Here is a 13,500-nt window from a genome sequence, read left to right on the forward strand (position 1 = left end):
TCCAAAAATATTTTTTTAAATATAAAACAGATACAGGTAAACTGAAACTATTAGCAAAAATAAGCCGAGACTTGAAAGAATTATCACCATGAGAAATGATTATTTGAATCAGTAATGTTCGACCTGAGGGAGTTTGAAGGGACCCTAAATGAGTCAGTCCTGTGCACTGTGGACAGAGCCCCGTTCAGCTCTTCTGAAATATCCTCATCCGAACACAGGCATCTTCTTGCTCCTGAAGAAAAGCCAAGTGCTATATACTGAAAATTATAGAGACAGGCTTTTTTGTTTTTTTTGTCTTTTTGAAACAGGGTCTCCCTATGCAGTTCAGGCTGGCCTTGAGCTCACTTTGTAGCCCAAGCTGGTCGCGAACTAGCAACGATCCTCCTGCCTCAGCCTCTCGAGTGCTGGGATTACAGGCGTGAGCCACCACGCCCAGCTATAGAGACAGGTTTTAATCTCAGTAAAAAGAGAAGTTCTCCGGAGTGGCCTAGCAGGTAATGTTTCCTTGCCCCTGTACTTTTTCAAGTAACAGGCCAACTAAGGACAACTAAGAACCGACGGCAAGATGTTACTGGATGTGTCGGTGTTGAAAATACAAGTAGACGCAATAGCTCACTGTAATTGATAATAATTACAGCAGTAATAAGGGCTATTAAGAAATTGAACTGATTCTGTTTTAATTTGATTTTATTATTTACTACTGTAGACAAATCAGGAAGGAATTAAAAAATAACATTCCCCTTCCCCTTGGGAATTTGCCAAGACATTGAGCTTCTAGGAGTTAGGGATAAAGGCATTTCATGTGGGAAAGGTACAGTTGGGCTCTTAATTTTGTGTAGGGCTCAAAGAGGGAAAGCAGGTAGACTTCTAGAGATCTGGAAAAGCAAGAATTTATTGTTCCTTGGAGAGAGGAAGCTGAGTCTGCTCCCAACAGCCCTTCTGGCTGGCAGAATCTTGAAAGGCCTGGCTCCTGGGAAGCTGGAGGATTCCCTAAATTTGCAGATGAACTGGAGTCACTGCAGAGCCGTCCTCACGGGAGGACTCCTGCCCCCACATCCCTCTCCTCCTGTTGTCTCCCAGCAGCTGCCCAGCCCACTTCCATAGACCTAGGTAGGAAGCATCAGCTGAAACACTGGCACCCAACAGTGACACCACGTGGTCATAAGGAGCAATAGCAACAGATTTGAAAATGCTGCAGGCGGAGATGGGACGAGTCTCTGGGTACCACAGAACCATCTAGGGAATGGGAAGATAACGGATACAACTGATGCTAGGTTTCCTATTGATAATGGCAGGTGGGAGCTTAAACCCTTCTAACTGAATTCATGAAAATTAAAAATATAACACTACTTGAACTCAAGCTCCGAGGAGTAATTCATACCTGTAGCTCTGATCCCATTATCAATCACTAATACGGTCACCTAAAGTACATATCTCCCAACTCATTAACTGAACCTTATACTGTTTTCTTTTCCTGAGGTCCCATCATCAAAAGACACTTCTAGTTCTTATGTTTACTTGTTTTTACCTGGTTTGTATGTTTACCTACCTCCTCCAGTAAAATTTAACTTCATGACAGCAGGGATCTTGTCTTCTCTATGTGCCACTGTATTGTCAGCTTTTAAAACACACTGGCTTTTGTTTCTCATTTTTCTAGTAATATGTTTTGTTTTATTGTGTTGTGTTGTGTTTTTCTCTCTAATGCAGAAAAGATAGGTATACATATAGAGGCTTATACATGCCCAGAACTTCTCCTAAACAGTTTACAAGAATCAATTGTATTATGCATGATGAAATGAACAACTACTTTGATGAAAAAGAGACATGGTATTCATTGCTGATTCTATATCATCATGCTGTGAAATCCAGCAATGCATTTATTCTTTGTTCAGAGTGGTTTTGTCCATTTTGTATTATGTAATTTCAACAAACATGCAGGTATGGACAGTTATTTTGAAGAGAACAAGGGACATTACTGTAGCCATTGTTGATTTTCCTATTGTCTGCTTTTGAAAGCCTGTAATGCCTTCCTTACTCTACTGTGATCAGTTTTATACTATTTTGTTTTGTATGAGTCATTATGTGTAAAGCTACAGACAACTATTTAGAAGAAAACAAGAGACATTATGGTAGCCTCTGTTGATCTCCTGTTGTCTTGCTTTGAAATCTTGTGTTGATTGCATTGTTTTCTTCTGATCTTCTTTGTTCTTTTTAGTTATGTTTTGTTTTACCCTTTAAAATAAAAATATTAAAACACACTGGAATACACTAAAAGCTCAATAAATTTCATGCATGAGTGGAAAATGAATCATATATCAGAAATTTATAGTACAAAAACTATGTTCCAGATTCTTGCTAGGTACTTCACTTACGTCACTAGTTACTTAATTTTTAAAATAGCCCAAAAGAGACTGACTCTAATAGATAAAACCATCCTATTTTATAGATGAACAAACTGAGGACACAAACTATTAGCTACTGAGTTCTGCTTTCCCTCACCATCCCTATTTTCTACCTCGCTATTTAGCTTTATCCACGAACACTTTCTTAAACATCTCTTCCTGTTTTGCTCTCACCCTTCTTTGCTCTCAACAATAACCTACATATGTGTAACTATCACTGCGCTTGACCTCACTGGTTGTAATTTCTGTAATCTGTATCTCCCTCTAAACTCTGAGCTCCTTGAATGCAAAGATTATCTCATCTTGGTGCTCATAAGACATAGCATAGGACCTAGAATAAAAGAGGTGTTAAAGAAATTGGTGTGACAGCCACGGAAGGGATAGGTAACCCGGCTTCCTTTGGAAGGCGCCCTCCTCTCCTTCTTGATCCTGGTGCTCTTGCTTTACTGCTGCAGGGACCTATCCCGATGCCCTATGACGGTCCATTGTGTGACAGGCAGAGCACTTGATATGGGAACTGTGATCCACAGTCTAACAGAGTAGGAAGCACCAGAAGCCACCAGCACTTAGGAATATACAAGTGGAGCTTTGAGAACAAGAAAGAAAAACACCGGACCCTGAAAGAGGCCTGTATTGCTGGTTTTACAGGACAGCAGAGCTGAGACTGGCAATGTGTGATTCAGTGTGACTTCAACATAGGTTAAGTATCCCTTATCCAAAATGCGTGGCATCCACAGCATTCTACATACTAAATTTTTTCGGATTTTGGAAAGCAATATTTGCATTAAGATATCTCACGGATGGGGCCTGTGTCTAAACAAAAAATTCTTTTATGTTGTATACACACCTTACAGGCATAGGGTAAAGATAACTGTAGACAGTATTTTTAGTGCACCCGCGTTTTCACTGTGATCCGTCACATGAGATCAAGGATAGTTTTCTACATGGGGTGTCACTGTAACATTTCAAATGCTTCGGAGCATTTCAGAGTTCTGGGTTTTTACGTTAGGGACCCTCAACCTATAATAGCATGAAAAGGACCAAATAATAAGGGCCTTGAAGGTAACTCTCAAGAGCCTGAGTTTTATTGTGAAGTAGACAGCAAGACACTAACGGGTCTGACTCAGGAGAGAGATGTAATCAGATAGGTCATTCAAATACTAGGCAGGCAAAAGATAAGGCCTGAAACAGGGCAGCAAATAGACTGCAGAGGTCAAACCAATACGGTGGTTGTTTCTATGTAGGAGTGTGAGAGCATCCTTGAGCCAACAAAGACGCCCTGGTTCCTGTGTAGATGGCTGCCATTCACTGGTAAAGAAAGCAGGAAAGGGAGAACTTTTAAAATATATCCAGTAGGGCCTGCCCCATAGTATATGCTCAATAAATAGCTGTTATTTTGAAATAAAACAGAAGTTAAAAGACAGATTGCCATTTTGGGGTACTTTTCAACTGGAGCTCAAAATGGTAGTCTGGGTAAGGCTTGGTGGCACATGCTGTAATCCCAGTACTCTGGGAGACTTCAGCAAGCAAGATCACAAATTCAATCCCAGCCTGGCCAAGTTAGTGATTTATGAGGATTCCTTTCAAACTTTTTGAAAAATTGAGAAAAAAAATATGCAGGCAAGGTAGTGTACATCTGTAATCCCAGCACTGGGAAGGCTGAGGCAGGGGGACCACTCCAAGTTCAAAGTCAACCTGGTTTACATAATGAATTCAAGACCAACTTGAACTACAAAGCAAGACCTATCTCAAAACACAAAAGCAATAAATAAACAAACAAACAAATTTGGACAGAGCTGCTGATATACCTTAGTGCAAAGGCCCTGGGTTAAATTCCTAATAGTAGGGGTGGGAGGGAGGCAGTGGTCTGGGTGTGTGCAGCTAGGGGAGAAACCTAGAGTGATGTCAACCAGAAAGTACCTACTAGAGTAAAAACGGGGGTTAATTAAAGAATCCTTTTGTTTGTACCGAGGATCCAACTCCTGACCGATCTAACTCCCTGTCCCTGATTAAAGAATCTTGCAAGATCTAACTTTTCAGAGATGGTAGAGGAAGAGACTAAGAGGAAAAACTACTAGTTGACATTTTTTGAGCCCTTACACCAAAGAACTGTACTGGGTGCTTTTTTTAAAAATGAAAGAAAAATTTTTTTAAAATTAAAGAAAAGAAAAACGCGACTGTGTGTTTTAAGGAAACATGTTCTGGAAAGCAGGATGTTCCCGTGTACCATGGAGGGAGAGCCCGGGATTCTGAGGCCGAAGGTGCAGAGACCCCCACCCTCTTCCTCACTCTGGCCCTTGCCCTCTCGAGTGGAGTCTGCGTTAGAAGAAATTACTTTTATTAACCGTTAGCACAAGTAGGTGTAAGCTGCTGGCTGCTTCCAAGGACGCACTCTGAAAAAGCCAGGAGGGAGGACAGAGCAGGGTGGTGGATGCAGCATTCGCTCCTTATTTGGGCGTGAATGTTGCCTTCTGAAAAGGATTTATTTTGGGACAAGGCGTGGGCACCTAGGAGGCAGGCAGCGCTGGCTATCAGGCCGCACTCTCGGTTTGGGGCGGAGCCGCTCCGGCAGCCCCAGGCCTCCCGGGATCTTCCTCGGTGTCCAGCGGAGGCTCTGGCTGGGGCGCAGACTGCGGCTCACCCTGGGCTTCCGGCTGGCTCGCTCTGCTCCGGCCGGGCCCCAGGCGAGGCGGCTTCACGGGCGTGGGCGGGGGCGCTGCGGGGCCTTTCCTCCCCGAAAGGACCCTCCGCAGGTTCTGCACCTTCTCCAAACCGGTGCGCCGCAGCCGCCGGGCCCGGGACTCCACCGGCTCCTCGTCTGAGCTCTCTCCAACCTCGGCCTCCGGCTGCTCCGGGCCCAGCTCGGACTGGTCTGCCGGACCCAAGGCTTCGGGCCCTTTCTGGAAGGCGCTGGCTGGAATCTCAGCCTCCTCCTGCAAGTGACGACACAACACTGACCCGGGAGCCCCCTCCTAAGGACTTGCCTCAGTCATTCCGCAGAGGCTTCAGGGGAAGCCGCCCCACCCTGTAGGCGGCCGTGGGAGGTAGGAGTGGGGAGGGCTGCGAGTGAACCACACAAGTTTGGAGAGTAGATGAGGCCCTGGTGGGGCGCGAGACCTACAGTGGTGGCGTGCAAAAGCCGCAGGGTGCAGAGAACTGTCGCGGAATGCACTTCCACCCACGCTGCTTCCCTTTGGGGACGGGCAGGGACTTGGATCAACTCCTGCGGTCCCGCCTTAGCTGCAGTTGAAGGCTCCCCGGGCGGGCTCAAGCGCACGGGGCAGGGGTGGGGCTGCGATGAGAAGTGGGTGCGGCCCTGGTAGGTTGTGCCACAGTTTCTGGCGGCTCCTGGAGTCGGAAGTGTGGACGTGGGAGGCGGGTGGGAGGGGGCAGTCCCCAAGTGGTGGGCTTGAAACGGGAAAAGGCCCCAGACTGGGAGTAGGGGGCGCCTGAGGTCACTGACCTTAAACAGCAGGACGTGCAGCTTCCCGCGCGCCACCAGCAGCCCGTGGTTGGCCTCCAGCCGCTGTACCTGGGCGGCGCGGCGGGCAGCGCGCTCCTGGGCGGCGTCCGCGTGCGAACCCACGCGCTCCGCCTTGGCCAGCAGCTGTGCCAGCGCGTTGCTGGTGGTGTCGTGGCTGCGACTTAGCGCGCCCAGGCTGCTCTGGATGCGGAGCACGGAGCCCGCCAGGCCGCCCTGCCTCTGAGCCAGGCCGCCCTGCCGCTCGCGCAGCGCCTCCAGCATGGTGGCCAGCTTCTCCAGCAGGGTGACCACCGTCACGGCGTGCACTGGGCCACTGGCAGGCGTCCCAGGTGCAGGCCCCGGCTCCAGCGCGCTCTCCCCCATAGTCCCGACCCCTTTAGCTGCTCTTCCTGCGGCCGCTGGCTGCGCTCTGGACTAGAGCTGCTTTTCCCCCGGCTCCTCCCCAGCTCCCGCCGTGCATGACTCAGGCGGGAGGAGTTGGCCTTCTCGGGAGGGAGGGAAGAGAGCCAGGGGGTGGGATGTCGGCCAAGGGGTCCTTTGGAGCCGCACCAACTGCCCAGTCCGACTGCCAGGAAACAGGTTGCCCCAGCAAATCTGCCACCCCCAGCAAATCCTCTGCTTAGAGTTTGAGCGCCCCTCCTCCACACAGTTGCCTGCTGTGCCTCTTTCTGGAATGTGCCTCTTTCTCCCCACAGCAAAAGGCAAGTCACGGAAACTTTCATGAAGTGGGCAGAGAAACCGCTTGTGTTAGCACAGTAGAGGGATAACCGGGGAATCCACCGCCATCCACCCTTGACCTCACACGCTACTGGAGCTACAGGTTTTTGGGTGGACCCAGAGGCCCTGAAATGTTCTGCCACAGATTTTGCACCGTCTAGGCCCGAGGCCTGGCTTTGTGACTGACTACACAGGCTGAAAGTGTGAGCTGGCAGACGGACGTTCAATGGTATTTTCCTAAGAATCATCACCGGGGCTTGGCCACAAGCTTTGCTTTTTCCTGTTGAGTAGCATTATCATATTTTCTTTCTCTGCTTCTCTTGCTTTGTGTTTCATGGATGTAACTGAGCTGGGCCCAGCTCCTGCATCTCGAGATTGGAGGACAGGCAAGACACCTCTGCCTCTGAAACCACTGCAAGTGTTCTAGTAGGCAGGGGTCTTTGCCTTGATGTGGATTGGTTGTGGCTTCCCCACTCCATCCTTGCCCTCTCTAGAAATAGAGTGAAGCTTTGCTACTGTAGAGAGGGAAAGAGGGAACAGAGTCAGTTGATGTGAACTGTGAATTTGTAATGTTAGTTTGGAAAACATCTCAGGACTTGTGCACAGCAGACTGTAATCTGTAGTCCAAGCACTCTGTCGTCTTGGTGAGGTTTGTTCCTTTTCCTCTCCTCACCAAGCCTGTGAAGGTCACTTGAAAACAGCTGAAAGATAGTAACATAGGCCCAAAGGAACCCAAGGCCTGACTACACAGAAGTATGGAAATGCAAAGGCCATTACTTTGAAAAATATCTCTTATGATGCCAAGTTGGTTCCTAGCTTCTACACTGTGGTTCTAAACCATAGCACGATTTTTCCACTTGCCTTCCTTTGCATTGCATAGCAACAGGAAGTGCCATGCATGGATGGGCTTATGCCTGAGTTCCTTAATGAATCACTGACAAGAGAGCCAATAGAATATCTTTTAACAAATTAGGTCCACTTCGGAAACAGGGTCAGTTCAGCTTCCCCAGGAACACACAGGTGGTACACAAGGAAAAACATATATCTATATAAAAACCAGAAACTGCTAGGAATGGGTGGTTATGTCAGTAAGATTTGCTGTGATAATATACCTTAGATAGGGCTGGGAATTTAGCTCAGCGGCATAAATGCCTGCCTTGAAGCGTGTGATGGTGAGTTCAATTCCTGGTACCAAAAAAAAAAAAAAAAAAAAAGACCAAAAACATATCTGAGATAAACAAGTTAAAAAAAGGAAATAGGGCTGGGGATTTAGCTCAGCAGCATAAGCGCCTGCCTGGCAAGCACAGGGTTGTGAGTTTGATCCCTGGTACCAAAAAAAGAGGAAATAGACTTTGGCTCACAATTTTAGGGGTTTCAGTCAATAACTTTGACCACTGTACTGTGTCAAGCAATATATCATGATGGGAGGACCCTATAGAGCAACCAAAAAACAGAGGAAGGGGACAGGGTCACAAGATCCTTTCAAGGGCAAACATCCAGTGACTTAATTCCTCCCTTTTGAACCCCATCTCCCTATAGCACCACAGACCAAGCTTTTAGCACAAGAGCCTTTGGGCGACATTTAAAATCCAAACAATTACAGTAGTCAATCAAAGATATCTATTACATGAAGTCTACTACCTGAAGAACCATCAGCCTTGAGGAATGGGGGTGAGGAACCCTAACACACTTGAAAGCAAGAACTACTTGAACAAATATTTCTAAAGACTTGTTAAATTCCTCTCTGGATATGTGGAACAAGGACAACTTTGAAACTTAGCAGTACAGTCAGTGATGGTGCTCTAAGTCTCCTCAAATCCTCTATATCCATAGGAATTGGCTAATACTGGAAAATGGAAACTCACGAGGTACCTAAAAGTAACAAGGGACAGCACAGAAAAATGCTCTTAGTCAATAAATCCCTGAAAAAACACTGCAACAGAGAGAGACCTGGAACATGGAGTCTCTCGGAAGAAGCCACATTGTAGCTTACAATACAGGTGAGAAAAGAAGGTAGAAAACCAGGCTGCAGAATGATATATTTTCTTAAAAGATAAACTGAAGCACATTAGAAACTTTAAGAGTTTGAGTAAAGGACAGCTCACGAGTGGGGCAGCATGCAGAACCAAAAGAGGTTTGGAGAGCTCTACTGCGGCAGCATGGACAGAAGTTTATATAGACTGAATATGGAAGTAAGCATTCTTTGATTTGTTAGAGTGAAAAGTCCCTGATGAGAAGTTAATTTTTGATTTGGTTTGGTTTGGTTTTTGAGATGAGGGTCTTACCATGTAGTTCAGGCTGGCCTTGAACTCAATATACAGCTGAGACTGGCCTCAAACTTGGAGTGATCCTCCTGCCTCAGCCTCCAAATGCTAGGATTACAGGAATGCACGAGCATACCTAGCTACCAGTTGGTAGTTTCTGACTGGTAAAATTTCTACTTTTGTTTTACTCTTTACATTAAGCTTTTTTTTTTTTTAAGAGGAAAAAGAGAAAAACACAAAACAAAACAAAGCGGTGTAAGGGTACACGTAATACAGAACTACAAAAAAAAACATAACAGTAAGAAATCACCTGTTAATAGATTACATATTATCATCTTGAAAATAGTTGCTCAAATCACAGTATCAAAGAATACAAGGTGGACATTCAAACAGGGAGACTGCAAACAGCTGTGTTCAATGATCCAAAAACATTGATATAGTCAGCTATTTAACACCCCTAAACACACTTGCTGTTATATCCGTTAGAGCTCTTTTTCTTTTTTTTTCCCTCTCTTTTTTACAACAAAATTTACACATTTTGGATTTTATTACTCCTTAGTGCTTATTACTTTTTTGGGGGGAGAGAATACAGTCAAATATGGCAAAACAAAGCTGTCAGTCAATACCAAGGATAGACATAGCACATGGTGTAGAACAGAGTACAAGGTTATCAACAGTGGTTATCAACGTTGTCTCTTGTTTCCTTAAAAAGAATTGTCTATCTCATTAGATATTATAAAGTTGGACAAAACAGTAGAGAACAAGACCAATAAAACTTAGGCATTGTAAACATTACAGGACTTCCAAAGAAGACAATAGTCAAACCAGAATGTGCATCTTAGTGAATCTTATTGCCTTCAAAGTAGATGCCTATATCCTCAAACTTGATACTATCATACAGAATGGAACAGAGTCTAATCAGTCAAAACAAGATCGTGGGAGTATTACAGGACTTCAAAACAAGTTAATAGGAAATCAAAAAGAGTTACTATTTATATATCCTAATTTTTAAAATTTTTTCCCTTAATTAAGACAAACATAAGAAATGACTAAATAATTTTTTTTGAAAAGAATAAGGGGAAGATTGAGATAAAACAGTACATTAAGCTTTAATTGGCTTATGTAGGAACCCAAAGCTCTTAGAGCCATATGAGCCTAAAGGTCCCTTAATTAAAAGATTTTAATACTTAGAAGGCAATGTAACCTAATCTCAGTTTAAAGATTTCTATTGTATAAATCAGACATGTGGCCAGAATTTACTCCCTCAAACCCTAAGCAGAGAAATTAGAACCATATTGTTGTGGGTTGATTGTGTACCCAAAAAAAGTTACCTTCAATTTCTGGCCCCTGTTACCAGTGAAAACAACTGTATTGAGAAAATCTTTGCAGATGGAATCAGGTTAAGATGAAGTCCTGTGGAGCAGGTTGGCCCTTCATGCTGGTGTCCTCATCAGCAAGGAAGGGACATATAGACAGCACATGTGATGGCAGAGGCAGACATTGGAGTTAATCTGCCACAAACCACGGACACCTAGGGCAGACAGAACTAACAGAGATGAGGCAGCATCCTCCCTGATAAGTTTCCGAAGCAATGTGATCCTGCTAGCATGTGCATTTCAGGCTCTTGGCCTCCAATGTGAGACAATAAAGTTCTATTGTTTAATGCCACCTAGTTGTAATTTGTTTTGGTAACCCTGGGAAACTATGACAAACAGACCCCAAAGGGGCTTGACAGAATTTTTCAAATTAAAATACGATGCACATTTGTTAATATTTGTATTTTTACCGGTACCAGGGACCGAACTCACGACCACACACTTGCAAGTCATGATGCTTATGCTGCTGAGCTAAATCCCCAGCCCCGATGATGCACATTTGTTATGATTTGTGTCTACATGTCCCACTAAAGCCTCACACAGTCATGGGGGGTACTTTTTGGAGGTAGCAGAAGCTGGAGTTTGTGATTGGTTTGTCTAGTGCTGACAGTGGGAGTATGAGTGCTAGTCCTGCCCTAGGGCGGGTAACCTGTCCACAATATAAGAGAGGAAAAGAAGCCAACTTCCCCCTTTTGCTCTTGTTGATGTCTTCTGCCACGGTGAACAGTTGCCCCTCTCCCACACAACCCTGCTTTGGGGCAGCTGATTATGGACTGAAACCTCTACAAACTGTGAGCTAAATAAACATTGCCTTCCTTACTATTAGGCATCAGGTATTTTGTCTCAGCAACAAGAAAAGTAACTAAAACACCATTCAGTAGAAACCACACTTTGGCACTCAGGGAGGCTGAGGCAGGAGGATCATTGCAAGTTCAAGACCAGCCTGAGCTACATAATGAGACCCTGTCACAAAAAAGACAAAAAGAAAAAGAAACCATACTTTGTTTTCTGTGTTGTTTTGTTTTTCATTTTTTATTTTGAGGGGGCCTTTTAGAGTCTTTGCTATGTGGTCCAGCTGGTTTAAACTTGCTATGTAGCCCAAGCTGGCCTCAAACTCAAGACCCTTCTGCCTCAGCCTCCTAAGTACAGGATTATAGATCTGCACCACCCTGCCCAGCTTGGTGAAAGGAAGAAAGCTGGGGAGCAGATGAGAGGGGGGAAGAAAAGAAAAGGAAAGGAAAGGAGAGGAAAACAAAAAGGAAAAGGAAAGGAATCCACTGTACTTGTCCTCAGGGCTGGGCCGCTCTGGAATGTATCTATGTAACTGAAAGGATTTGGCCCAGAAGGGACACTGTTGCCGGTAAAGCCTCAGGCGGAACCAAGGAGCTCCATCTCTCCCACCACTAGGAATTTACCTGTGATCCTATCTTCCACACCCATAGGAATTTGTCCCTGGCACCAAATGAGTGCCAATGAGATACCTGTGCATCCCTAATGCCCCTCAGGCACCACCCCAACCTAAGCTACATGTATGCCCCCACTCCACGTGTTCCACAGAGAGATCTAAGATCCCAGGGGGGAGATGCCCCACCCCAGGGGGTGGGGGGGTCTCTCCCCACATTCTCAAAATAAAGGTCATTTGTATTTCATACTTCTTATCTTTTCAGCCGCTGTCCCCCACAGTTCTATCAGTAACAAAGACCTACCATCATGATTCCCAATCATATTGGTTTGAAACCATATAATGTTTTCACTCATTAATTGGAATGGTTTTAATCTGGGTTGTTCGATTTTAGTGTCTGTGACAGTACGAATAGCTATTTTGAAGAAAACAAGACATCATAATAGCTGGTGCTGATTTAATATCATCTTGTTTTAAAGTCCCATCAAGCTGTTGTTCGTCTGTTTCCATTAGTTTTAACATGTTGTATCTTATTATATTTTACTATATGTGATAGTATAAACAAAATTTTTTATAGGCAAAGAGATAATATAGAAACCCTTGTTCGTTTTCTGTTAGCTGGTTCTAAATACCCTGTAATTCTTGCATTCTCTTGAATGGCTTCACACTGTCTTGATATGTTTCATGCTATAGTATACAAAGTTATACTCAAATAATTCAAGAAAAGAGACACTATGGTGACTATTATGTCAGCTTATCTGGTGGTGAAACACAATGATGCTTAAATCGTTTGGTTCTGACCTGTGTTGTTCTGTTACTATGTCCTCTTTTATCTCAATCTTCCCCCTTTTTTTTAAATTTATTTTTTCTTATTTTTTTAATTAAGGGAAAACTAAATTAAAAAATAGTGGAATATATTATAGTAACTTTTTTGTTTTCCTATTAACCTGATTTGAACTCTGTGATAGCTCAGACCCCGGAATAAAACCCAAGGAAGCAAGAAATTAAAATTTGGGGAGCAAAGGCTTTATTTTAGGCCAGGCCTGGCGTCACAGTCTCTAGGAGCCAACTTGGAGACTGCGCGCCTTACAGCTAGAAAGGTTGGTTTTTAAAGCCGAAAACTACAGGAATGTTGCAAACTTTGACTCAGATAGCATTTGGTCCTTACAGAACTTCCTGTAATTTCCTTGAAGTTAAGCATTTCTTAAAGAACAGCACATTTTATTACAGGTAGCCGGATGAGGGGTAGGGAAGGGGGTAACAGGAAACTGATACCTAAGGCTTTTACAGCTTTCTCAGGAAATAGAAACTTAACCTAGAAAGATAGGAAGGGAAGGTGGGGGGAGGGCCTGAGTGGCGCTTACAGAACAGAAACGAGGCACAAGGGTTAAAACTAGGCTATAACAAACTCCAGTATTGCTCACCCCATCTTGTTCTGTCTGATTTTACTATATATATTCTGCTTTGTTTGATAGTATCAAGTTTAAGGGGATAGGCTACCACTTTGAATGCATAAGATTTACTATGATGCCCATTATGGTTTGACTGTTATCTTCTTTTTAAGTCCTATCTGATAAGATTATATCCAAAAGATGAGAATTATAAAACAAAAGAGGCCTTTATTCTGAGAATACGGAGAGAGAAAACCAAAACCCCCGACTGCTGGAGTCCTGCTTTCTCTCTGGCGGACACGTGGCGTGAGGGTATGTAAGTAGTCTCGGTTTGGGGTGGAACCTAAAGGGACATCAGGGATGCACGGGTAGCCCATTGGTCCTAGTTTGGTGCAATAGGTAAATTCCTAGGGGTGGGGGAGATAGGAGCTCCTTGGTTCCGCCTCTAAAGGCTTCACCGGTTA

At 44.5% G+C, this 13,500-nt stretch overlaps 1 protein-coding gene and 1 long non-coding RNA gene across 2 annotated transcripts; one reads left to right on the top strand and one right to left on the bottom strand.

Moving 5' to 3' along the window:
- Positions 1-4,723: 4,723 nt before the first annotated feature.
- On the bottom strand, positions 4,724-6,450 carry Cavin3 (caveolae associated protein 3). The gene is made up of 2 exons (XM_003465251.5): positions 5,866-6,450; positions 4,724-5,335 (listed from the first exon to the last, which is right to left on the bottom strand). Exons 1-2 carry the CDS (start codon positions 6,247-6,249, stop codon positions 4,934-4,936), a joined length of 786 nt encoding a protein of 261 aa, XP_003465299.1. The 5' UTR covers positions 6,250-6,450; the 3' UTR covers positions 4,724-4,933.
- LOC134477711 (uncharacterized) lies at positions 5,323-10,535 on the top strand. The gene is made up of 2 exons (XR_010049859.1): positions 5,323-5,446; positions 6,582-10,535. It is a non-coding gene; the product is annotated as an uncharacterized LOC134477711 (long non-coding RNA).
- Positions 10,536-13,500: the final 2,965 nt, after the last annotated feature.

The sequence above is a fragment of the Cavia porcellus genome, unplaced genomic scaffold (assembly GCF_034190915.1).
Source record: "Cavia porcellus strain 051 isolate PalLab524CR breed Dunkin Hartley unplaced genomic scaffold, mCavPor4.1 scaffold_9, whole genome shotgun sequence".
NCBI classification, from domain to species: domain Eukaryota; kingdom Metazoa; phylum Chordata; class Mammalia; order Rodentia; family Caviidae; genus Cavia; species Cavia porcellus.

What these genes read in the sequence shown, in the direction of transcription:
- Cavin3 (XM_003465251.5), bottom strand. Translation starts at nt 6,249, where the DNA reads ATGGGGGAGAGCGCGCTGGAGCCGGGGCCTGCACCTGGGACGCCTGCC. An exon ending in TGCACGTCCTGCTGTTTAAG is followed by an intron (nt 5,336 to 5,865) that starts GTCAGTGACCTC and finishes CGTCACTTGCAG; the next exon opens with GAGGAGGCTGAGATTCCAGC.